Source organism: Pseudopipra pipra, chromosome 26 (genome assembly GCF_036250125.1).
Source record: "Pseudopipra pipra isolate bDixPip1 chromosome 26, bDixPip1.hap1, whole genome shotgun sequence".
Classification (NCBI taxonomy): Eukaryota; Metazoa; Chordata; class Aves; order Passeriformes; family Pipridae; genus Pseudopipra; species Pseudopipra pipra.
Genome location: NC_087574.1, coordinates 3449420 through 3473390, shown reverse-complemented (window position 1 = coordinate 3473390; position 23971 = coordinate 3449420). Strand labels below are relative to the sequence as shown.

At 51.3% G+C, this 23971-nt stretch overlaps 1 protein-coding gene across 2 annotated transcripts in view; it reads right to left on the bottom strand.

The window, feature by feature from the left end:
• LOC135402934 (acid-sensing ion channel 2) overlaps positions 1–23971 on the bottom strand; it is a 375830-nt gene that overhangs the window by 26303 nt on the left and 325556 nt on the right. For both annotated transcript variants that reach the window (XM_064636492.1, XM_064636494.1), the window contains exon 2: positions 12756–12906. In XM_064636492.1, coding sequence (XP_064492562.1) covers positions 12756–12906 — 151 coding nt within the window. The remainder of the gene's footprint in view (positions 1–12755; positions 12907–23971) is intronic.

Here is a 23971-nt window from a genome sequence, read left to right as displayed (position 1 = left end):
GTTGTTTCCTCTCCTTGCCAGGCTCTCGTGGGTGCTGTGGGGACAGCCCTGGGGTCCCTGCTGCCCCTGGAGGGCTCCCTGCTGCTGACAGCACCAACACAGGCTCCAGGCAAGGCCTGTGCCCAGCTCTGGACACTTAAATTTCCTTCCAGGCTTCTCCTGAGAGATTCACCCCATCCCAGGGAGATGCTACAGCGAGAGGAGTCACATCCGAGGTGTTGTGATTTCCCTCCACTGAGTCAAAGCAACTCCTTCATCTCCTCAAACAGCTACAACAGGACCAGATAAACACACCTGAGACCCAGTGGGAAATTCAGGCAAGGAAACAATCCAGGTAGCCAGCCTCTCTCTCCCCAAACCCTTCCCCACGGCTGGGAATTCAAACCTTGCTGCTTTAAGGCACAACCAGCAACAGGGGCTTCATGTTCCACTGGTCCTTGGAACAATCAGAGTGGGCAAAATGAGGGCAGGGAACAGGTTCCTGCTGGACCAGCTCCTCTCTCTTGGAGGTGGGAAATGATGGGAGATATCCCAAACATTATCCAAGGACAAGGTCACCTGAATGAGGTTGCCCAAGGCTGGACAAGCACGGAGATGTGGCTCCAGCACATCAGGGACTCCTCGAGGCTGCAGGAGGCTTTGGTGGGGGTGGAGAGTGGATGAAGAGCAGCACAAAAGCCCTGTGGGACAAACTCCACTGCAGCAAGTCACGTTGGTGTGAGAGGTTAAAGATTTATTTTGGGAAAACAAACTCAAAAGCCCCAGCCCTCAAAGAGCTGTCAGCAGGAAAGGCCACCAGCTTGTGCCGAAGACAAGCGAGGCAGTGGAGAATCAATCCTTCCCCTTTATCTCCTGGGATACAGTCAGACTGTTTCAGAGGGTTCCTTTTTCCCTTTTTCTCTTTTTTTTTTAATGAAAGGATACTTTGGAAACCTCGAGTCCTCTTATCTGAAAAGCACAGACAGACAGCCCAGCTCTGGGGGCTGCAGCAGGAGCAGGGAGAGCTCCTTCCCCCCCTCAGCTCCCTCCCCAAGGGGAGGGGAGCACTGATGTCACCCAACTGGCACCACAAAATGACACCTCATTTGTTATTTCTTTGCTTCAGCAAGAAGGGAACGGTACAAAGAGAAAGGAGAAGGAAAAATGCCTTTTGCCAGCACAGGTTCATTTGGCACCACTGGAATTCAACCACTGAGTGTCCAAGGCCAGGTTGGAGGGGCTTGGAGCACCCTGGGCTGGTGGAAGGTGTCCCTGCCCATGGCAGGGAGTGGAATGAGATGGGCTTGAAGGTCCCTTCCAACCCAAACCATTCCACGATTCTATGATTCCTCCAGTGTAAAAACTGGGATAATACAGACAGGATACAAACCCCAAACCACAAACTAACACTCCTGGATGTAAAGCAACACCTACACCAGGCTGGGCCCCGAAGCTTCCCCACAGCAACTCAACACTTAAATCTCCCACCAAGCATTTATTTGGGTCTCTTCCACTTAATCCCCAGGTCTTGGGGATGGAAGAGGCAGGAGATGGGACATGACCAAGCTCCTGGACCACAAAGACAAGTCTGGAGTGGAGATTTCTCCTGCTCCCTCCCTCCCCAGCTCTGATCCATTACTCACCGAGGAACAGAAGGTGTTATAACAAACTACATTAAGCATATCTGCTATTTTTAGTTAAGCATATTGCATTTGCATACTAAATCTGAGGGGCCATATGTCTGAATGTATATTATTAAAAAGCTTCTTACATAATACACGGGGCAGGAGAAAGCAGCAGGACTCCAGGGCTGGAAAAGAGGTTTTTTCTGGCCGGCCAGGAGCCAGCAAATAAATATTTCAGCTCCTTGCTTCTCTCCTATTAAGCTTTAGCTTTAATCATTAAAGTGAGGGAACAAGTGTCTCGTAACCTGCTTTGCTGGAGGGGTCACAGCAGGGCAGGGCTGCTCCTGCTGCTTATGGAGCACAGAGGAGATAAACTCCCTTCCCACCTCAGCATCCTCTGGGAATCACGTGGGAGGACAGCCAGAAAATCAGGAGCCACCCCGGGATCTCCTCCATCCCTGGGAGCTGCTGCCAGAAACACAGAGTGGGGAAGGAGGAGATATTCCCTCCAGAGGGGAGGAATGTTCCCGGAATCCAGAGCCGGGGGTGCCAACTCCCCCCTCCCCGGGCACCCATCTGCCAGCTTTCTCTTCAGAGAGCTGCTGCCACCACGGGGACAGGAAGGATTCAAAATAAATAAAAATAAGGGAGGACAGGTTTTTAAAGGCACAGAAGCAGCTCCTGCCCTGCCCTCCCCCTCCAGGAGCCGCCGCTTCTCCCGGAACATCCTGAAATATTTAACGGTGGAAGAGCTGCTGCTAATTTTGGTTGGTAGAGGAGTCAGCTGGGAGCAGGTTTCCCAGGGCCAAGGATGGGTCATGGCACTGCTGCTGCCCCTTTTGGGTGGGTGGATGGAGGGAGGGATGGATGGATGGACACACAGAGGGGACCAGGATGCCTCGGAGGCTGAGCCCAAATGTCCAGCCAGCTTTTGGTATTGATGAAAGGGAGATCATGGATTCACAGCTCTGGGAAAACTTGGATTAACATGGAACAACCAGCTGGGAAAGGAAAGGGGTTGAGCAGCCACGTTTGAGGGGAAGTTGGAACCTGGAGATAAAAAGGTCAAGTATCTCAACCACACTGAAATCACCATCTAAGAGGCAGCTGAGAGAGCAGCTGCTTGGAACTGGGAAAATGGAGCAGCAAAACCTGTCAAATGTCCAAAGGGTTAAAGATAAGGAGGGAATGGAGCAGGTCAGAGTATAATCATAGAACCATGGAAAGGTTTGGGTTGGAAGGGACCTTAAAGCTCAACCTGTCCTTTGAAAGGACAACACTTCTCAGACAAGAACAGGTCATACCCTGGCTCCAGCACCACTGGGTGTGTTCTGACCTGTCCATGCAACAATCACATTCTCCATGGCCATGTATTGGTATCTCCAGACCTTGTGATTCCCAGATTAATCACCCTCAGCTTATAGAATCATGGAATCCCAGAATGGTTTGGGTGGGAAGGGACCTTAAAGCCCAACCAGTCCCACCCCTGCCATGAGCAGGGACACCTTCCACTATCCCAGGTTGCTCCAAGCCCTGTCCAACCTGGCCTTGGTCACTTCCAGAGATCTGGGGGCAGTCACAGCTGCTCTGGTGATCTGGTCCAACCCCCATGTGATGAGCAGGGGGGGACTATCTGCCCCCAAAGTTCTGCACTGCTACGTTTTACAGACCCCAACCTCAACCCCAAGCAAAGATTTTGCCTCTGGAACCCTCAGCTCTTGCCTTGGTACAGTCAGAGGGTCCTTGAGCCCATGGGAGCCACTCAGCATCCTTAGGGTGACAATCCTGGGATCACACAGGACTCCTGCATGTCAACATCCCACCCTGGGGCAGCAAAAGGAACAGATCCAGCACCCAAACCTTGGCCTGCTCCTGTCCCAGCCCATCCCTGCTCCCCTGGGATGGAACCAGGGACACAAATGTTCTTGCTTTCATGAGTTCGCAGCTTTCACGAGTTCAGTATCAACTTGAATCACAGCAAAAAGGCTTAATTATTTGGTTTATAACTGAAATATTTACAGGAGCCCTTGTAACATCACACAAACAACCCTGCGAGGCCTTTCCTGCTGTTACACAAATAAACGTCTGCTCTGAAGGGCAGATGAGACACTGGAGATGAATCGTCCCTGGCTCCTGGGATGGAGCACAACAAACTGCTGGGGAATGGTAAAAATGTGTCAGTCTTCCCCTTGGGAACACGCTGGGATGAGAGCTGGGAGAGGGAGAAATCAGTCAGGAAATCACGGAAACAAACAGGGGGGTTTTGCCATTTTCCCCCCCAGGAGCAGCTCTGACATCCCTTGGGATGTGGCTCCAGCACAGAGCTGCTCCAGCCCCAGCCTGGAATTAGAGGGAGTCACATCCCTGTGACCTGCAGGTCGTGGAGGGAGAGGTGGGGGAAGTGATGGAGAGAGGCCACCAGTGGAACTCTCTGGGAGAGGGAAGAGCAAACTGGGACTGACCCCCTGGACTGGGGTCAGGCTTTGTGCTGGGTGCTGGAGTGTCACAAAGAAATGAGTGTGGCTATGGAAAAGGCCATCACTGGATGCACAGCACCATGGAGCTGGGGGAGAAAATGGGATCCTTCCCTGAAAGTGAGACTTCCAAGTGAACTGAAGGTCTCCTGGCCTGGGTCAAAGGTGACCAGATCCCAGGGAAAAGCAGAGCATGAATTCTATGCATGAGGAAACAGCCTCTAATTGTGCCAGGGAAGGGTCAGGTTGGATATTAGGGAAAATTTCTTCCTGGAAAGGGTTGTCCAGCCCTGGCACAGCTGCCCAGGGCAGGGGTGGAGTCCCCATCCCTGGAGGGATTTAAAAGCCCTGTGGATGTGGCACCTGGGGACAGGGGGCAGTGGTGGCCTTGGCAGGGCTGGGGGATGGTTGGACTGGAGGATCTCAGAGGACTTTTCCAACCTGAACAATTCCATGATCCTGTGATTCTGTGCTACCTTTGGCCTCTCCCCATAAAGACAAGGACAGGTCCCTCCCAGCACGTTTTGGGATGAACACAGGGCTGTCCAACAGCAGAAACCTCTTCCACATCCCCACTTCCAAGCACACCTGCTTTGCTTCCCTCACACTGACCTTCCACTGGCAGAAAAGAGACCTCTCTGTGCAAAAACACTTGAAAGAAGGCAATGGCAACCACTTCCCTTCCCTTCTCTGCTGCTCACTCTCCAAAATATCCGAGGAACTCCAACGTGGAGCATCATTTGTCACTGGGCCAAACGCTGCAGATGGCACTTCCTTCTCCTCAGCTTTCAAAGCCTCTCCTTAAATAGTAGTAGTGGAAGTAATAACCACAACAGAAATATTAAAACCCATCAACAAAACACAGGCACAGCCCTTTTGCTGCAGCTCCCAGGGGGTTTGGTGGCCTCGGTGGTGGCACCAAGAGCAACTTGAGACAGCCCTGAAACGCTTGGGTTTCTGCCCAGGGAGTGGTGGCTCTGCTCTAAAATAGCTCAGTTTTTATTGCTCCGTGGTTTTGTGATCTCAGGAGAGACCCCCAGCCCTGGCCACAGCCATGACCAACTCACTTGACATCTCATTTGGCCAACACATGAGAAAGGATCAGAAACGTGGCCTGGAGAGAAGAAGAAATGTGGCAGCAGATCACCAGTGGCATCACCCACACCTCCCTCACCCTGCAGAGCCACAGCACAGCACCAAGAGATGACAGATGCTCTCAGCACATCACCAGCTGTGAGGGATGGCCACAGCACATCAATAAATGATGAGGGATGTCCTGAGCACAAACCCAAATGACCCAAAGGATGCCCTCAGCCCATCACCAAACCCCTGCAACTGCTCTGGAGCCAACAGTCAGTGATGCCCCACATGAGACACCTCACTGCCACATCCCCCAAAGACCAGGAATCGAGCCCCAGGGGAGATGCTGGGGTGTCTTATCCATCATTCCATAATAACAGATCAGCTGAAGCTAATCAGGAGGGAGGCTGTTAATGCAGGATCCTGGGATGATGCTTCTGGAACACCAGAGGACACCGACCCAGGTGCCCCCCGTCTCCCTCCAGCTCCCCAGATCCCAGCTGCAGTTTGCAGATGGATTCAGGATCCTTCCCTCCATCTCAAACCATTCTTGTGGTGAATAATAAAAGCCTTTTTGCTGTTCCTTCCTCCCAGAGGGAGCAGCTTTTCCAGGGACACCCAAGGTTTGTTAATCAGCTGGGAAATGCTCCGGGCTCAGAAGAGCTGGAGAAAGTGAGTTACTCCCTCACAGACACCTTGCCTTGCTTTCCTTCTGGGTTGGTTTTATTTTCCTGTTCCCTTTTATATCTTAATTGATCATGAAATTAAGAACCAGCCCCTTCCAAGGCAAACAAGAGTTTCATCTGCAAAAAAAAGCTGCCCCCAGGCAGCAGCAGGAGGGCCCTGCTCCCACCACCCCCGGGATGGGAAGGGATGGGATGGGAATTGCAAAAGCTCTGAGAAGCCCTGGAGTCAGCACAGAGCACATGGACTTTTTGGGAGCGTGTTCCTGCTTGGAAACGTGCTCAGGGCTCTGCAGGAATGTGTGGATGGGGTATCCATTGCCACAGCCCTCCATTCCTGCTGCTCTCCCTCATTCTCCCATTCCCAGGCCGTGTCCTACTTATTTTACATTTACAGGCGAGTTTCATATTCATTATAATTATTCCACAAGCTGGAAAAGAAGCAGAGGCACAAACCTGTGTCTTTTTTCCCCCTTTTCCCCAAACTCTGGGGAATGCCTGGGGTGTAAATCCAAAACACCCCCTGGGATCCCACCAGGAGCTCGGGGGGTTCTCAGCCATGCCCTGGGGGAGCTCAGGCTGCTTCTCCACTTCAGTCCAGACCTTTTGTAAGCAAAAAGAGGCCTGGAATCATGAAGAGCCACCCCCAATCATCTTAAAATGCAGAAGTAGCTGACAGTGAGTGTTTGTGCCTCTCCACAGCTGGAAAACCAACTGCTCCAGGGGCTGGGCTCATTAATGCACCGAGGACAGAGGCTGCACAGCTGGAGAGCAGCTGGGGGGGCTTTGGGGAAAGGGGGGACATGGGACCCCAGAGCTAAATCAGCTGTGTCTCCTCACTGGCAGATCCTTGCAGGGAGATGCTGGATGGAGGAGGAACAGCCCCATCCTGGCAGCACAAGATGCTGCTCAGATCTGTTTTGCCTGGCACGGAACCCCGGAGGGCAGGGGAAAAAAAACCAACATAAATCAAAGAAACCATGGAAACGCTCCCAGTTTGTGCCTGAAGCAGTCAACTTCTACAGGATGAGCCTTCAGGGCTGGCAGCTTTGGCCTCCAGGCACCTGAGGTCATCCAGGACTTCCCCAAACCCTCTGCAGGATCCCAGAAATTATCAGGGCTTTTGGGAGTAAGGAGGGGGAACAGCCCATTCCCAAGCCAAAAGCACCGTGGTGGTGCTGGTTGTGATGAGGGAACGTGGCTGATTTGTGCTGCAAATCCCTCTGAACCCGTGTTTTTGTTGAGGTAAATAACAGGAGTCCATAATACTCTGGGATTGTCTTCTAAGTGGATTGAAGCTCCAGCTTTATGGATTTCCTGCTCCTCCTTATGGCCATTTCACAGCATGTTTCTCCTCCCCCTCTTTTTTATTCATTGTGTTATTTGATTAATTACTATAAAATGTTCACCTTTATCCAACAATTCCTGAAACAAACACAGAACCCTTCACTTTATTTCTTATTTCCAGCCCTGTAGCCCAGTGATTTCCAATTTTTACTGGGCTCCTGTCCCAGGTCACTGGATAATTCCTTGGGCCACTCCAGAAAGATTACCCAGAAGTGTCTTCCCTTTCCAATCCCCGCTATGAATTACAGGGGGATTTTACTGGATTTGATTGCATTTCTGCCTCTTTCCCTCCCAAGTGCAACAAAACAAACCCCCTCAGCAGCCCCACAGCTCCCTGGGGCCTCATCCTGTGAGACAAAGATGGGAAACTGGAAAATTTGGGACACTCTGGGCCATATGTGCAGGTTCCACCTCCACTCCTCCTGAGTCTGTGGTTTGTTGTTTCCTCCTCTGTTACCAGAAGGAGTTTTCCCTGGTATCATTTTTTTTCCCCTCTTGTAAGATTTCTAGGGGTTTTTTTTGTTTGTTTGCATCGTGATTCCCACCTGGAATATCACAGAATCCCAGCATGGTTTGGGTTGGAAGGGACCTTAGAGCCCATCCAGTGCCACCCCCTGCCACGGGGAGGGACACCTTCCACCAGCCCAGGTTGCTCCAACCTGGCCTTGGACACTTCCAGATTTATATCTGGAACAGATCAGGTTTATTCCAGGAATATCTAAAGGTTTTCTTAAGTGATGTGAAGATTTCAGCCACGATTATTTCCCCAGCTCTCTCCACGTCTGGGAAGCTCAGGGGTTAAAATAAAACGCCGGAAAATTTCGGTTCTGGAAGCGCAAAAATTCCAAAGCTGCAGATTTCCTTCTCTTTTCCTTTGCATCATCACTTTTTTTTTTTTTTCCCACCCCCCTCACGATTTTGACAGCCCTGACACAATATTTTTGCACGCCCGAGGACGGCAGGGCCGCCTGATGCCCCGACATCCACACACAGCCAAATTCCCCCTTTCCCTTTGCACTTGGAAATCCAGACTGGAGCAGTCTGTGTGCCCTGGCCCTTCCAAAATCAGGCTGCACAGACATTTCACATGTTCAAACCACGGCTTTGCACGTGAAGATGAGCAAAAGGAATATTTTCCTCTCACAAGTCATTTGTCAGACGAGATATTTCAGCTTCCCAAGATATCAATGGATCCTCGGTTAAAGACTTCCTAGGATGACAATCCACTTCATTCTGTTTGCCCAGTCAGTGATAATTAAACCTCTTCTTGCATTACAAGCCATATGCCAACGTGACACGGTGGCAGCAGCTCCAGCAGCAGCCCCATCCCAAGCTCCAAACCAATGTTTTCCTTCTTTGCTCCTTATTTGCATTGCAAAGAACCATTTAAAAAAGCAAGCTGAGATCCTGAGGCAGCAGCAAAAGGAGGATTTGGGGAGTCCATGCTCTGACTGTTTCCATGAAGGAAAAGGTGGTTTTGTGGCATCTCCAAATCCAGAGGAAAACCAAAGCAGCCTCGGGGTTAAATACAGGATCAGGTGCTGCTGTTTGAACTCAGTGTTGGTAAAAATCACCCCTGGAGCCAAAGGATTCACAGCTGCCCTGTGCCCACAGGGTTTGAGGGGCCTGGGTGAGGGAAGAAAGGTCCTATGGGGTGTCCTGGCCATGGGGGGGATGGAGAGGCAGGGCCTGGAGGGTTCTTTGGGTCGGTGTTTCCTCTGGGATAGAGCCTTGCAGGAAGCACAAGCCAAGGGCACCACCATGGACCAGAGAAATGAATGTTATTCCACGTGAAGACCCCCCTGTGGCGATGGAGGTTGGTCCATCTTTAGCATTTCTGGAGCCCTAATGGGGTGCAACACCAGGGCTGAGACAGCAGCTGGGTGGGGACAGCCCCAGAAAGCTCTGGGAAAAATTGGACTAACATGGGACAGCCAGCTGGGAAAGCAGCCACATTTGAGGGAAAGTTGGGAACTGCAGGAAAAAAAGGTCAGTGACTCAACCACACAAAAATCATTGTCTAAGAGGCAGCCAAAAGAGCAGCTGCTGGGCCCAGGATGGGCCCATCTACTGGGAAAATGGAGCAGCAAAACCAGTCTGGAAAACATCTGAGGAGTTAAAGATAAGGAGGGAATGGAGCAGGTCAAGTTTTAATCATGGAATGCTTTGGGGTGGAAGGAATCCTGAAGACCATCCAGTGCCACCCCCTGCCATGGGCAGGGACACCTTCCACTAGCCCAGGTTGCTCCAAGCCCCATCCAACCTGGCCTTAGACACTTCCAGGGAATTAAAAACTCAACTCCTTCCACCCTGGAGGTTCCCCAGGGCTGGAGCTCCCCATGCCCACCTGCCTTTGGCACTGCAATGCCAACATCCCACCCCACATCCACCTTCAGCCCCCTCCACAGCCAGGGTTGGAGTTCCCTGCTAAGAGCTCCGTGCCCTTGGCAAAGCCTTTCCTTAGAAAGCCAAGTTTGGGAAGTCCCAGTGGCAGCAGCTGAGGAGATTTAATTCCAAACACATTTACATTATTATGCAAATATTTGGAAATAATCAACTCCTTCACTTACCTACTAAGAGCTAAGTGTTTCCATGGGAACAGCAACTATTAACCACTATAGTTAATATTTTGGATTCTGGTGGTGTCCAGAGAGCTCCATGAAGATTGAAGACATCTTGTACAAGGCGCTGTACAAACGTGGGAGATGAAAAGTCTTTTGTTGAAAGGCAAAGATTAATGTTTTACAGGCTTCAAAGTCAAGTACCAGCTCTACCTGAGCCTGTAAGAACACGGTCAAGTTTCCTTGTAACGAGTCCAAGAGCTTCTCCTCCACCATCTGACCCATCCAGGCTCTGGTTTTATAGTTTTGCCTTGAATCTTGGAAAATTTCAGCCCAGTTCTAGGGAGGTGAGAATCCCTCCCTGTGCCTCTAATCCTCAGCTTAGCACAAATTTCAGTGTAATAAGTGTGAGATTAGCAGTGGGGAGGTCACAGGGGGCAGGACAATCAACAGAGGACATTGTTCCATTGTTCCCTTCCACGTGGGCTCAGATGCCAAGTCTGCACTCAAAAAGACCCTGAAAGCCACAAGACTTTTGACAGAACTGAAGGCACTTGGGGTTGGGTTTTTCCCCACCTCAGGTTTGAAGTCCAGGGCCATGGACAGGCCTCCTTGGCCACAGGCAGGGCTTGAAGGTTGTCTGAAGGGAGCAAGCAGAGCAGCAGCTGCCATCTCCCCTGGCCTCCAGATGAGAGTGATGCTCACAGATGTGGAGGTACCAGACTGGAAGCCTCCTCCCACAAGACTTGGTTGATCCTCCTCCCTCATTGTTTTCCCTCCTAATTCATTTCTTCACTTGCTTGTTGCTTCTTTTTTGCCTCCTGTGTCATGAGAGGCTGATTTACCCACCCAAGACTGAGCCACCTTTCCCAAAATCACAGTGGCAGGAAAGCACAGCTCTGAAGGCAGCACATTTCTGGGTGGGTTTCTCCTAAAGGATTCTCCACAAGGCAGCTCCCGGGACTGTGGAGAACCTTCCTGTCCATGGAGAACCTCAGAGGGGTCCAAAAAAACCTCAGCTCTGGAGCCAGGCTGGGAGAGCTTGGGGGGTTCACCTGGAGAAGAGAAGGATCCAGGGAGAGCTGATCCAGAGCCTAAAGGGGCTCCAGGAGAGCTGGAGAGGGACTGGGGACAAGGGATGGAGGGACAGGACACAGGGAATGGCTTCCCACTGCCAGAGGGCAGGGAGAGATGGGATATTGGGAAGGAATTGTTGGCTGGGAGGGTGGGCAGGCCCTGGCACAGGTTGCCCAGAGAAGCTGTGGCTGCCCCTGGATCCCTGGAAGTGTCCAAGGCCAGGCTGGATGAGTTGGAGCCACCTGGGCTGGTGGAAGGTGCCCCTGCCCATGGTAGGGGGTGGAATGGATGGTCTGTAAATTCCCTTCCCACTCAAACCAGTTTGTGATTCCATGATACAAGAACCCAACAAGGTTGAACACAGAGAGCTCCAGGGCTGTCTGTCCACCCCTGGGACACCCCTGAGCCATCAGTGAGGTGGTTTCCTGCCCCCACGAGCTCCCCCAGGAAAACATCAGAGGCAGATGCTCTTCATCTTCCCCCTCTGCACCGTGAACAGCCTGTGAAAGGACAACACTCCCAACCAGGGCACCAGAAATGATTATTCCAAAGGAGGGTTTCCTCCCCCTCCCCTGGGCCAGGTCAGGCTGACTTGGATCTCCAAACTGGAAGGCAAAGCTCCTGCTCTGAAAGCCTGAGCCAACCTGACCTGAGTGCCAGGACCACGGGAAGCTGCTGGAATCGGGAGAGTCAAACCCCACACAGATAAATTTTAACTTTTGAATGACTCCAACCCCCTTCTCTGCTGCTGAGCTGGGGTTTGAAAGGTGCTCGAGGGGCCTCATCTGTACAGGGTGACAGAGCAACGGTGACACGAGACCTGGAGTGATATTTACTCCTTTTCCTGATACCAAAAATAAACACAACCTCCTCCTCCTCCTCCTGAACAACTCTCCCCACAAAGCTCTGCCTTGAGCTGCCAGACAAAATAGAGGCTGGCAATTTTTCCAGTGTGTTTTTTATTTTTTTGGATGCTTTGTTTCAAATGTCAACAGTGGCTTCATGAGAACTGCAGCTGCCACTGCTGAGGAGCTGATAAGGTTTGCCCTGAACGGGTGGGTGGCTTTGGTGGCACATGTCACACTCCAGGTTCACTGAAGGAACTGGCACCAGTTCTGCCAGCAAATTCCCACTGTGGCACCTGGGTTGGGATGGTGGGAACTGGGAACTAGGGAATTGGGACTTGGTTTTGTTTCTTCTGGAAGTTTTTGATTGCACATTTTGTTGTTTATTCAGATTTTGTCAATAAAAAGCTGTTTGTTTTTTTTTCCTTTTCCACATTTCTACTGAAGTTTCTTAATTTCTAAGTTGTAATCTTGTTAAACTAAGACACCATCCTGACCCATGAGACCTGTGGGACAGTCCAAAGTTCCAACCTTCCTGTGCCAGGACCAGTGCAGCTCTCACAAGATGCTCAACCCAGTTAATTCCATCCATCCCAAATGCTCCCAGTCCAACAAACCCAGTCCTTGACCCACCCAAGCAGCACTAACCCAGCAGAGACAACTATCAGGGCAACAAATGTTCCCAAATTCCAAGGAAGAGGAAAACACAGAGTAGCTGGAGGTCCACCCTGAACCTGGCCTCCAAAAAATGCTTTTCCAAGGAAGAGGGACGTGCTGGAGCCTCTGAAGGAGACACCACACCCCCTGCCACCCAAAAATGCCCATCCTTGTCCCAGGACAGGTGGTGACACTCCTGTTTGGCCTCCCAAACTTTGGTGCCAAGACACCCAAGCCCAGCACTTCCAGATGAGCTGAAATACAGAAATGCTGGTCCCAACTGGCAGCCACAGACACCAAGAAGAAAAGCAACTCATTTCTGCACAGATTGAGCTCCTCTTGCTTTCAAGAGCTGGTTTAGACGTTGGGTGGGATGGGATGGGAAGGTCTTTCCAAAAAAATCACCGGAGGAAAAAGAAGGTCTTACCTGTTTCTCCCCAGATTGGCAAATATTCATCCTGCTGGATGTCCAGCATGATCTCCAGTCCATTGCCTGTCCCACCCTTCACTGTGGTGAGGAGAGGCCGCCCTTCTTCTCCTGAGTTGAACATGTAGCATTTCCCATATCTTGTAAACACCTGGGGGAAGAGAAAAACGATATAATACTTCCCCAATTTTCTAAATGCCTGCAAGGAGAGAAGAGAGAAATGACATAATATTCCCTGTATAATCAACCCCTGTTTCCACACCAGAGGGATGGGAAACAGCCATGGCTTTGGAGGGAAATATCCCCAGAAAAATCCATCCTGTTTTAATCACTCAGTGCATCGTGTTCTCCTTCCAGATAAGAAAAGATGGAAGACAGGAAGGGAAAACTGTTTTAGAGCAAAGAACAAATGTCTTCAGCAGCTCGCTGGAGTCAGATCGTGTTAAATCTCTGAGAAACAAGCTGTGTTTGGGCAAAAAATAACCCAATTCCCTGGGTTTGTGTGAGGCCACCACTGCTGCACGTTCCTGCCTGCAGACACAGAGAGGGGATTACCCCAACAGGAGGAAACTTGAGCCCACACTCACTCCATGCTCATCCAGCTGCTGAAAATCGACCCTGCAGGCACAGCTGCCAGCCATGGGAATGATCCCTGTGCTCTCCTGACACAAATGACACAAGAATCCCTTAATTCCTCACTCCCACTCCTTGGCAAATTAAATTAGAGTTTAAAACAGTTGGGCAAATGAGGGAAGATCTCCTCCACTGGGACAGAGGGGGGTCCTGGGAGTCCCCAGCACCTGACACCGGGTGTTCCCTGTGTCCCTTGGGATGACAGCGGGGGGTTCTGGGCATCCCAAAATCTGGGTGACAGTGGGGGACCCCAAAACCTGGCACCAGGTGTTTTGTGTCCCTTGGGGCGTCCTGAGGGTCCCCAAACTTGGCACCATCACTTTTCCTCCTCTTTAGTCTCATTTTGGCCTGTTCCTTGAAAGAAACTCTGGGCAAAGCCCAGGTGGGGGCTCCCAGGCCACCACTGGTGACATCACCTTCCAAGTGGGGGGGACAAAGGTTTCCAAGGGATGGACACACAGGTTTCCAAGTGGGGTGGACATGAATTTCCAAGAGGGGGACACACAGGTTTCCAAGTGGGGTGGACACAAGGGTTTCCAAGTGGGAGGGACACCAGTTTCTGTGTGGGGTGGACATGGGTTTCCAAGTGGGGTGGACGTGAATTTCCAAGAGGGGGACATAGAAATTTCCAAGGGGGGTGGACACAGGTTTCCAAGTGGGTTGGATATGGATTTTCAAGTGGGGGGACCCGGGTTCCCAAATGTGGTGGCTTTTGGCGGGGTAGCAGAGATGTGACATCTTTGATCACGGTGACCCCAACCAGCTCATGCTCAGCCTTCCCCCAGCTGGGAGAACACACGGAAAACCAAAGGTTAAACCCCAACAAATCCCTCCTAACACCTGGCACTGCCAGAGCAGGGCACATCTAGACAGGCAGAACTTCTTCCTGTAACACACAGGAGGACAAAATGTCCCAGAGCCATTTGGAAACCCCCCAGTCCTCCCCCGTGGTGGCTTCTGCCAAAGGGAACGGGGAGCGTGAGTCGCCTTCAAGTCCCAGCTCCACAAAGCCCAGTTTGTGAAACCAGTCAGCAACCAGCAAACACCAGTACTGGCTACTCTGAGCCCAGCACCAAGAGGACCCGGGCTCCAGGCTGTCATAAATCCCAACTAATGGGGTTGCTGAGCTCATGTGACCCCAAGATGAGTCATAAAACCAACCAGAAGCCGGAGTCATCAGCAATTTATTTCCCTCAAATATTGACACGGGGTTTATAACCACAGCGTTGAGAAGCAGGTGAAATGAAGAGAGACATGAAATGATAGTCAAGTCTAAATATGAAATGTTTGCAGGGGGGGGAAAAAATGATGCCCTTTAAAAAAGATTTTATATCCAAATGAAAAAATCCCATTTTAATACTTGGCTGACCTATTAAACCATCCGAGCTGGAAAGATAAGCTGAACAGTGAGCCTGTGTTTGCAGCCAGGGCCCCCCTAAATGGGTTTTCCCAGATAAGCTTTGAAGGCAGGAGTCAAAAATTTCTAATTGGGAGGAGTTTCAAACACAGGAAGAATCAAAACTGGCTTAGTGGAAATCACAGGGAAACAGGGAAGCCTGGAATGAGAACAGGAAATGCTGGATAAGGATTTAAGAGCTGCTGTACCCGGTGTAGTCTTTTAGCCAAATAAATTCAGGCAATTTTATGGGCCCTTTTTTTATATGGCCCTTTGCAGCTGTAAAAATTCCTGTGTAAACCCTTTGTGTTTATCCAAGGAACACGATGGAACAGGACAGGGGCTGCAGGGTGTTCCTCACCCTCTCACCTCTGCTGGGAGTGATTATTTGGGAAGAGACAACATCTTTTTTTTTTCATGGGATCCTCTTGGTTTCAGGCTCCCTGATAACAGGGAAGGATTTGGAGCATTATCTGATCATCAGGATAAAACAGGGAGCTGTTTGAAAAGGGCAACATCAGTCTCTCCACTGTGATACACCTGAGACAGTAAACACGAGGCAAAGCAGGATGATTTAACCTCAGTTTATGTGTCTTCAGGGAAAACAGCACTTCCTTGCTGTTAGTGATGTTTAATCTTGCAATAAAAAGGTCCAGCACAAGCCAGAAACAAAAATACAGACAAGTACCCTGAGAATAGTCTATAAAAATACCTATTTTTTCTCTTTGATGGATCACAGCTCCTTTTGACAGCTCCTCTGAAAATCCCTGTTGGAGTACAAAGGCAAATAAGCTCTGAATCTATGAAATAGGATTTGATGGAATCATTGAGGTTGGAAAAGACCTTTAAGATCACCGAGTCCAACCTGTTAACTGACCACCACAGAGCCCTTCCCTAGCAAAGGGAAAGCCCTTCCTTAGATGATAAAGGGCAAAAATGTGTGTTCTGTGAGATGAAAACACAAACCACGGGTATCCCTAACACATTCCACGCCCAAAACAGACCATCAAAAGCTCTGGGACATCAGTGTACAAACACATCCTGCTGCATGTCAAACCACCAGGGCAAACAAGAGCGATATTCCAAAGGCAAGGAAGCCTGACCAGGGTAATAGAGAAACAGGTATTTCACAGTTTATAACCAGGATCCACAGGACAAGCGTGTCTGCTGATAAATTACCCTTTCAGCACAGAGAAAAATGATGGCAAAAGCAAGTAATTTGAAGTCTGTAAATTACTTTTCTAAATGCAGACAAAGAGGCAGGTGAGAGCTCGCCGGCGAGGAGAGCTGTGATTGTCACATCAAGGCACAAGCAGGGAAAAGAGAGGGAATTAGCAGCCTGGGCAATTTCCTCCACATTTGTGGTGCACAAAGGTTCAAAGAGACACATATCCCAGCAAGCCACCATCCAGCAGTAACAGAGAAGAGAGGAAAACAAGGATTTTCTAGGCGGGTCCGGGAGAAGGGGAACGCGAAGCTGGAAGTGGAGGAGGGAGATGGGTTTGGGCAAAAACCCCCCCTGGGATGGTGGGAAAAGATCCTGTTTAGGAGGGAAGCAGACTTCCTCTCTGAGGTTTTGGCAGGGATGTACATTCCTATGGCTCCCAGCTCTCCTGTGGCACCTGCTGAGGCTGTGGTGGCACCGAGCCATGTCATTATTCCACTGGAGGTGAGAGGAACAGCACGGTCCTGTTGGCTCCAGCCAAGTGCATCCCTGTGGTCCATTTGTTCACACCCTGGCAGGAGGGACATTATTGAAAATGAAATGATGGCTGGGAAAAGAAAAGTGCAAGGGACACCCACAATAAGGGGTTTCTGAAGCGTCAGATCCCAAGAGGATCCTTTTCCAAGAGGGATGAGCCTGCAAGTGCAGCCTGGGAAGGAGGAACTCATGTTAATGGGCAAAAAGGACTTGATATCCCTTCCAAATAATGGACAAAAGGGAAGCAATCAAGCCCCTATCTCATGCAGAGGGGGATGCAAACCAAAGCAGCCTTTAGGGCATCCTCTTCATCAGTTTATATGTACCCCAGTATCCTGGAGGATACAAAAATCCCAGACCCACGGATTCAAAAGGTGACTTAGTTGGTCACTGTAAGGCAAGACACGGCTCTTCCAACCACTGACACAAACTAGCAGGGGAAACAACAGGAGATGAGACACTTTGGTATCTTCTCCCTCTCAAGGGGCAGCCACAGATTTCTCCTTCCATCTCCTACATCCTGTATCCTGGGGGATACAAAAATCCCAGAGCCACGGATTCAAAAGGTGACTTAGTGGGTCACTGTAAGGCAAGACACGGCTCTTCCAACCACTGACACAAACCAGGGGAGACAACAGGAGATGAGACACTTTGGTATCTTCTCCCTCTCAAGGGGCAGCCATGGATTTCTCCTTCCCTCCCTGTTTGTTTTGGACTGTCAGGAAGCTGGCAGAGCAGCGTGGCAGACGAGCAGGATCTCGCCCATCCCTCAGGGTGTCAGGTTTAATCTCGGAGCGGGGAAGAGTGATGGGGCTGGAGCTCGGGGAGGCAGCGCCACAGAAGTTGTCAGAGCCGTGTTTACAAGGAGAGGGTTTTCCTTTCGGCCTCCAAGGCTGAGATGCCCCCGTGGGACCTGCCAGGCAGCGCTGCCAGGCACGGCACCGAGATGTTTCCTCACAAGCAGCTCCATGTCTGCCCGGGCCCCTCCGGGCTCTGCTGTCACGGGCCTGTCTGGGAACAGCCAGGATGTCAACTCTGCTTTTATCCAAGGCTGCTGCTTCGAAATCAGAGCTCACCGAGGTCCCAGGCACCACCTGAGGGCAGGTTAGGCTGTTGCTGGCATTAATGTGGTTTCTTTTCCGACCCAGCAGCAGCCAGCATCCCAAATCTAATAACAAGCTGCTCCATAACACACAACACTCCTGAAACATCCATCTCTGCCTCCAAAAACCAGTTTTTGCCACTGGACATGATGAACTCTGGTTTTAATCTGAGTTTATTTTACAGGATGGCATTAAACATCACCCTGTGGCTCACAACTCATCCTCCTGCATTCCACCCTTCAAGAGCAGTTCAACTCTGGCAGCACTAAGCAGAGGCACATCAGGCTGCACGTTTAATTGAGTAAGAGATATTGCAATTTTCCTCTTATTTGTGCCATCAGCCCCTCCCTGGAATGGCCTGTTGGTGCAAGAATTTGTGTGGATGGTGAGTACTCGTGGCCAGCCCTTACACTGCCATCAATCACCCCCACAGCCATCGCTGCAATTTAGCAGGGGTTGAGTGGGCATTTAAAAAAGAAATATAGCACCAATATTCTGGCAGCAAATGAATAAACTCTAATGGTGAAGCTCCAGATATCTGAGAATTATGCTGGTCCATAAACTAAGAAAACTGCTGCCCCCTCTCTGATTCCGTCGGGCCCTGATTGCTTCCACGCATAACAAAGTGCTGCAGAACAACCAGACTCTGTCCCACCAGACTGGAACTTATTAGTTGCAGGAAAGAGTATCTGCATGATCCCACCAAGGTTCACCTCCCAGGAGGGCACAAATTAACCCAGGAACAGCTCTTAAGTTCCCAAGGCTCTGTTTGCAGAACACAGAATCGCTGAGGTTGGAAGAGACCTTGAGGAGCATCGAGTCCCACCTTGGAGCAGGTGGCACCTTCAGCAACGGGTGCAGAACAGCATCCTCTGCTTTTTACTGGGTTTGGGGGTTATTTGGGGGGAAAGAGTGTTTGTTTGTTTAACAAAAAGTTTCTCATCTTAGGACAGTCGATGCCCCGGCACAAACGTGAGGCCACTTGGCGGGTCCAAACAGGTGAAATGAGGTCACTGGCCCAAGACAGGTCAGGCTGGGACAACAATATCACCAGTCTTGGGTTGGACAAGGTCAGACAAGGCAGCCACAACCTGGGGGATGCCCTGGGGAAGCAGCAGATGGTGTGGGAAGAGGAGAAAGGTGGGTGATGGTGGATTGCATCCCTCCTCCTTGCCCACCAAGGCTGTCCCCCAGCAGCACAGCCCAGGGATGAGCTCTGTGTCCCAGCCCGAGCCCTGGAGCCCTTTAACAGGTGCCAGCAAACGGCTCCAAGGCCAGGATTCATTTGGATAATAATTACAATCTGTCTTCCCAACCTCTCCCCACTGACTCATTTAATGAACTGTTCTTCCTCACCCTTGCTGAACTCCCTACCCAGCAGCAGCTCTGGGACTGACAACAGCAATATTCTGTAGGGCCCTGCCAAAAATACTCTGGTACCCACACAATGGTTTGGGTTGGAGGGACCTCAAAGCCCATCCAGTGCCACCCCCTGCCATGGCCAGGGACACCTTCCACCAGCCCAGATGGCTCCAACCTGGCCTTGGACACTTCCAGGGATCCAGGGGCAGCCACAGCTTCTCTGGGCAACCTGTGCCAGGGCCTGCCCACCCTCCCAGCCAACAATTCCTTCCCAACATCCCACCTAACCCTGCCCTGTGTCAGTGGGAAGCCATTCCCTGTGTCCTGTCCCTCCATGCCTTGTCCAAAGACAGACACCTCCCATCCACAGTGTCCTTCTTTCTTCTTCCTGTGGCTGCACAGAGACCTTCCAGCAACTCCCCACTGCTCTCCAGTGCAGAAAATTCCAGCCCCCCCAGCTGTTCTGCACTGCCTGTGCCCACAGAGCCTTTCCCCACCGCTCGTGCAGGTGCCACCAGCCCGGCAGTAAAACCCCTCTCCGGGACTCCCTCTGGGTGTGTGGAGCAGGAGAACAGGCAGCTGCCGTGTTTTCCACCTCCTGTGGGGAAACCCCAGGCTGTGAGTAGGTAAAGCAGGGATCCCAGCAGTGCCTGACTCCACGGGAGCACGGGAGGACAGCGGGAGTCACCCGAGACATCCCAGACGGATCGACACCCCCCGCGCCCGGCGGAGACAGTGGGAGTTCCCACAGATGGGAGGGAGCTGAGTCACCCTGGAATTAGGGAAAATGCTGCCACTTCCAACATTCCATCTGTGCCACCACTGCCTCGGAGGGCGGGGTGATCTCCAAGCATCGGCTCACGCTTCCATTCCTGGATGGAAGGAAGCCTAAAGGGATTCCAGGAGAGCTGGAGAGGGACTGGGGACAAGGGATGGAGGGACAGGACACAGGGAATGGCTTCCCACTGCCAGAGGGCAGGGAGAAATGGGATATTGGGAAGGAATTGTTGGCTGGGAGGGTGGGCAGGCCCTGGCACAGGTTGCCCAGAGAAGCTGTGGCTGCCCCTGGATCCCTGCAAGTGTCCAAGGCCAGGTTGGAGCCATCTGGGCTGGTGGAAGGTGTCCCTGCCCATGCCAAGGGGTGGCACTGGATGGGCTTTAAGGTCCCTCCAACCCAAGCCATTGTGTGACTCTAAGATCCCACGTGGCACAGGGTGGGTGACACTTCCAGGGATCAGAATCCCACAGGGGACACAGAGCCCACAGCAAAGGGACCTGCCTGTGCAAGGATGCAAACGGGGAGGGGAGGGGAGGGCTGCTTGGCTGCAGCAGAAACTCTTTTTTGCAGCACAAATGGGCTGCAAAAAAACTTCTTCACTGCAAGAATGGTCAGGCATTGGAAGGAGCTGCCCAGGGCAGTGGTGGAGCCCCCAGTCCTGGAATTGTTCAAAAAACAAGCAGGTGTGGCACTTTGTGATAGGGTTTAGTGGACATGGGGGGATTCCAACCTAAGTAATTCCATGGTTCTCTGACTCACTGGTGGTCCATGACTGTCGAGTTGATCCCAGGATGCCCCTGGCTGAGATGCACCACCCAGGACTGCCCCATCCCTGCCCAGTCTCCCAGTGGCACCAGGGACAGATAAGTCATGAAAATCCCCTTTGCCCACAAACATGAGCAGCCACAGCCACCCCCCCACCCCCAAATCCACTCCACCCTCAGGGATTTTAAAAAAGCTCATTACTTTGAAGGCTTTCTGTCCCCAAAGTTTTATTTAAGGTTCCATTTTAATACCCTGAGCTCCCAATGCCAGGCAGAGCTCACTGCCAGAGGTGCCACTGTCACCTCCCTGAGCAGGACACCTTCACCCTCCTGCTCTCTTTTATGTCCCTGTTACATTACCCATCATCTCAGGACATTTATGGGCTCTCATGATCCCGTCAGCTCATCAGCATTAACAGCCACCTGGGCTACCTCATTCCACATCATCCCAAGGAAAGCAGATTGATGTTTAAGGACCTTCAGGTTTAATAAGTCTTTTAACAATCCTCATACCCACACAGTGGATCCAACAGTTCATTTTGTCCTGACCAAGGACCACAACGAGCTCAGCTCCCTGAGCTGTGGGGCCCCACAGACTGTAGGTCCTCTGTGGCCACTGGTGTGCCCTAGGTAAGGTGGCCATATGAAACAACTCTTTTATCCAGAAATAAGGACTAGAAGCAAGAAAAACATGTGAAGTCCCCCTGGAGAAGGTTTTATACATCTCACACAGCGACGGGGGTTAGACAGCAAGAACACCATTAATCTCATTTAATGCTCCCCATCAGCAATGTGCCAGGTACAGCAGATGCTGCAAGGACACACAGAACCCCTTCCCTTCCCCCTGCACCTCAGGATAAGCTGATTTCCACCCACAGGGGTCTAAGTCTCTTGGCTAAATCCAAGGGAAACCCGTGGTTCAGATGTTCCCTCTCCGCTGGCTGCAGCGCCCCAGGAGCATTGCTTGGCTTTTATCAGGCCCTGCAGACTTCATTTGGGAAAAAACCTAACAACAAACCCAACAAAAATCCCTGGCAGATGCTAAAATCTTCCCTGAGGGAGCAGCAGGAATTTGGGGTTCCTGTTGTGAGGATGCCCTTGGTGCACAGGGATGTTCCACACCCCCTTCCCACTGCCCTGAGCCCAAACCCCCTCCCTGGTGCTGTGCTGGGACGATGGAGCCAAATCTCCTGCCCATCTTTTCCATGCCAACTCCCTGGGAATGGGTCACCTGCTCTGTAACTTGGGGAATGGGTCACCTGCTTTGTAACTTGTTACTGACCCCAATCCCCTGAACACAACCAAGTTCATTCCAAATTTGACCTAATTCCAACCACAACCCCCCCCCGGCTGCCCAGCCCTCCCCAGAGCAGCCACTGCTTTTACATGGAAACTTTATTCTGGAAGGGATTTTTGCAAACCAGGACCATGAAAACACCTCAGCAGCAACACTTTGAGGCATGGGAAAACTGGGCAGGTTGCTTTTGCTTCAGAGCCCAGGGAATTCATTTCTCCTGCCACGGCTGGGCTGTAACTGTGCTCTGCGATGCAGAAAAGCCTCGCTTGTACCCAGCAAACCACATATTAGAGCTCTATTATATTATTGCTGCTGCCAGAGCTCATAAAAAAGATATATGAAGCAATACCTTAAATAGCACAACTTCTTGTGCTGTCTCCATCCAGCTCCTGGTGGGGCTGCTCCGGGTCCTGTCCCGCATTGCTGCTCTTCTGGGAGCCACAAGTCCGGGATATTGGGAAATTAGTCTTCCCTGGGAGGGTGGGGAGGCCCTGGAACAGGTTGCCCAGAGAAGCTGTGGCTGTCCCAGCCCTGGAAGCGCCCTGGGGAGCCTGTTCAGTGCCAACCACCCTCTGGGGGAAGAACCTTCCCTGAGATCCAACCTAAACCTCCCTGGCACAGCTCCAGCCCTTCCCTGGGTCCTGTCCCTGCTCACCCAGAGCAGAGCTCAGTCCCTGCCCCTCCTGAGGAAGCTGCAGACCCTGGTGAGTGTTCCCTCAGTCTCCTCTGAGGAGTAGAATCCAACTGACACAAAGACCCTCTGATACATCTGAGCACGAGCCTAAAAGCCATAAAACTGCCATTTATCTCCACCTCTGTCACAGACTCCCCACAGGACCTCGCCCATGTCACTTGGTTACGTGGTCCTACCAGACCAGCATCCCTGAGAGCACCCACCCTGCTGCAGCTCAGCCCATCCTATTCCCATCTGCTATTGCCTGGACACTGCAGAACAAAGCTCTAATCCCAAATCCCTTCTCAATGCATGCTAAAAATAAACCAACTCCAAAGCACTGACCAGATCTGTTCCCACACATCCGGGATGTTTGTGGTGATGCTCTCAGGGGTACAGCTGCTCCTCATCCCTCTGCATCCCACCCTACTCCAGAAACTGGGGAGGTATCACCCCACAACAGCCAAGCAAGCTTTGCAGAGAATAAATCCATCCCTATCCTCCTGGAAGGAAAAGGACAGCAGGTGGAAAAACTTGGATGGGACCAAAGGTACCTTGTGAGGTCACAGGGCTCGTGGCTGCACTCCAGCAAGGTCCTGCTGCAGGGCTTTGAAAGGAAACTGGTTCCTGGCTCAAGACTGGGATTGGTGGAAGCTCCAACACCCCAAAAACCAAAACTGAGCTGGAAATAACTGGAAAATTGAAGTGACAGAGATCATGAGACTCCCCTGGCACGGGGGGAGTGAGGCTTTAAAGAGATGGCAGGATGGACTCAGGTACAGGTGGCTGAGCTTCACCCAACCAATTTTAATCCTGCCCCAGGATTAATGGCCCAGATTTTCTGGAAAAAAACCTCCACTTTTTATGCCTTGCCAAAACCTACCAAAATGTGCATTAACCTCCCACGGTGGCTTTGAAAATGAGCTCCTTTGCCTTTCCCTGAGCCCCAGCACAGACCTGCCTGGATGGACACGGGGCCTCAGCCAGGGAAAAAGCACAGGGAATTTAAAGTGGGTGGATGAAGTGCATTAACCTCGGAGTGAACCATCCCTTCCAGGGCTGCCACGGCCACACTTGGCTTCAAATTTTCACTAAACAAGGTTAAAGCCTCTAATTCCGGGGAAGCGCCTCACAAAGAGCTTTAATGTGCTCTAATGAGCTTCTCTGAATCCGAACATAATTTTCCACTTGTGGCAGAAACTAAAACATTGAAATCATAATAAAGCATGAAATTGGCCTGTGGATGGGGAGAGAATATGGTGTAAAAAATGAAGCTTATTATTACTAGCTTGAGTTGTCAACAGACCCTGCAAAACAGCCACGATGAGCAGTGGATGCTCGAGCCCAGCTCCGGGCGTGTGGCCCTGCTCTCCTCCTCCTCCAGCCAGGTCAGTGCTGCCATCCCTGCATTTAATCTCCACTTTAAAAACAGGGAAAGCACAGAGAAATGTGGCTCCTGAGCCAAGAGCTGGGAATCCATGGGGGCAGCAAGGAGAAACATCCCACTC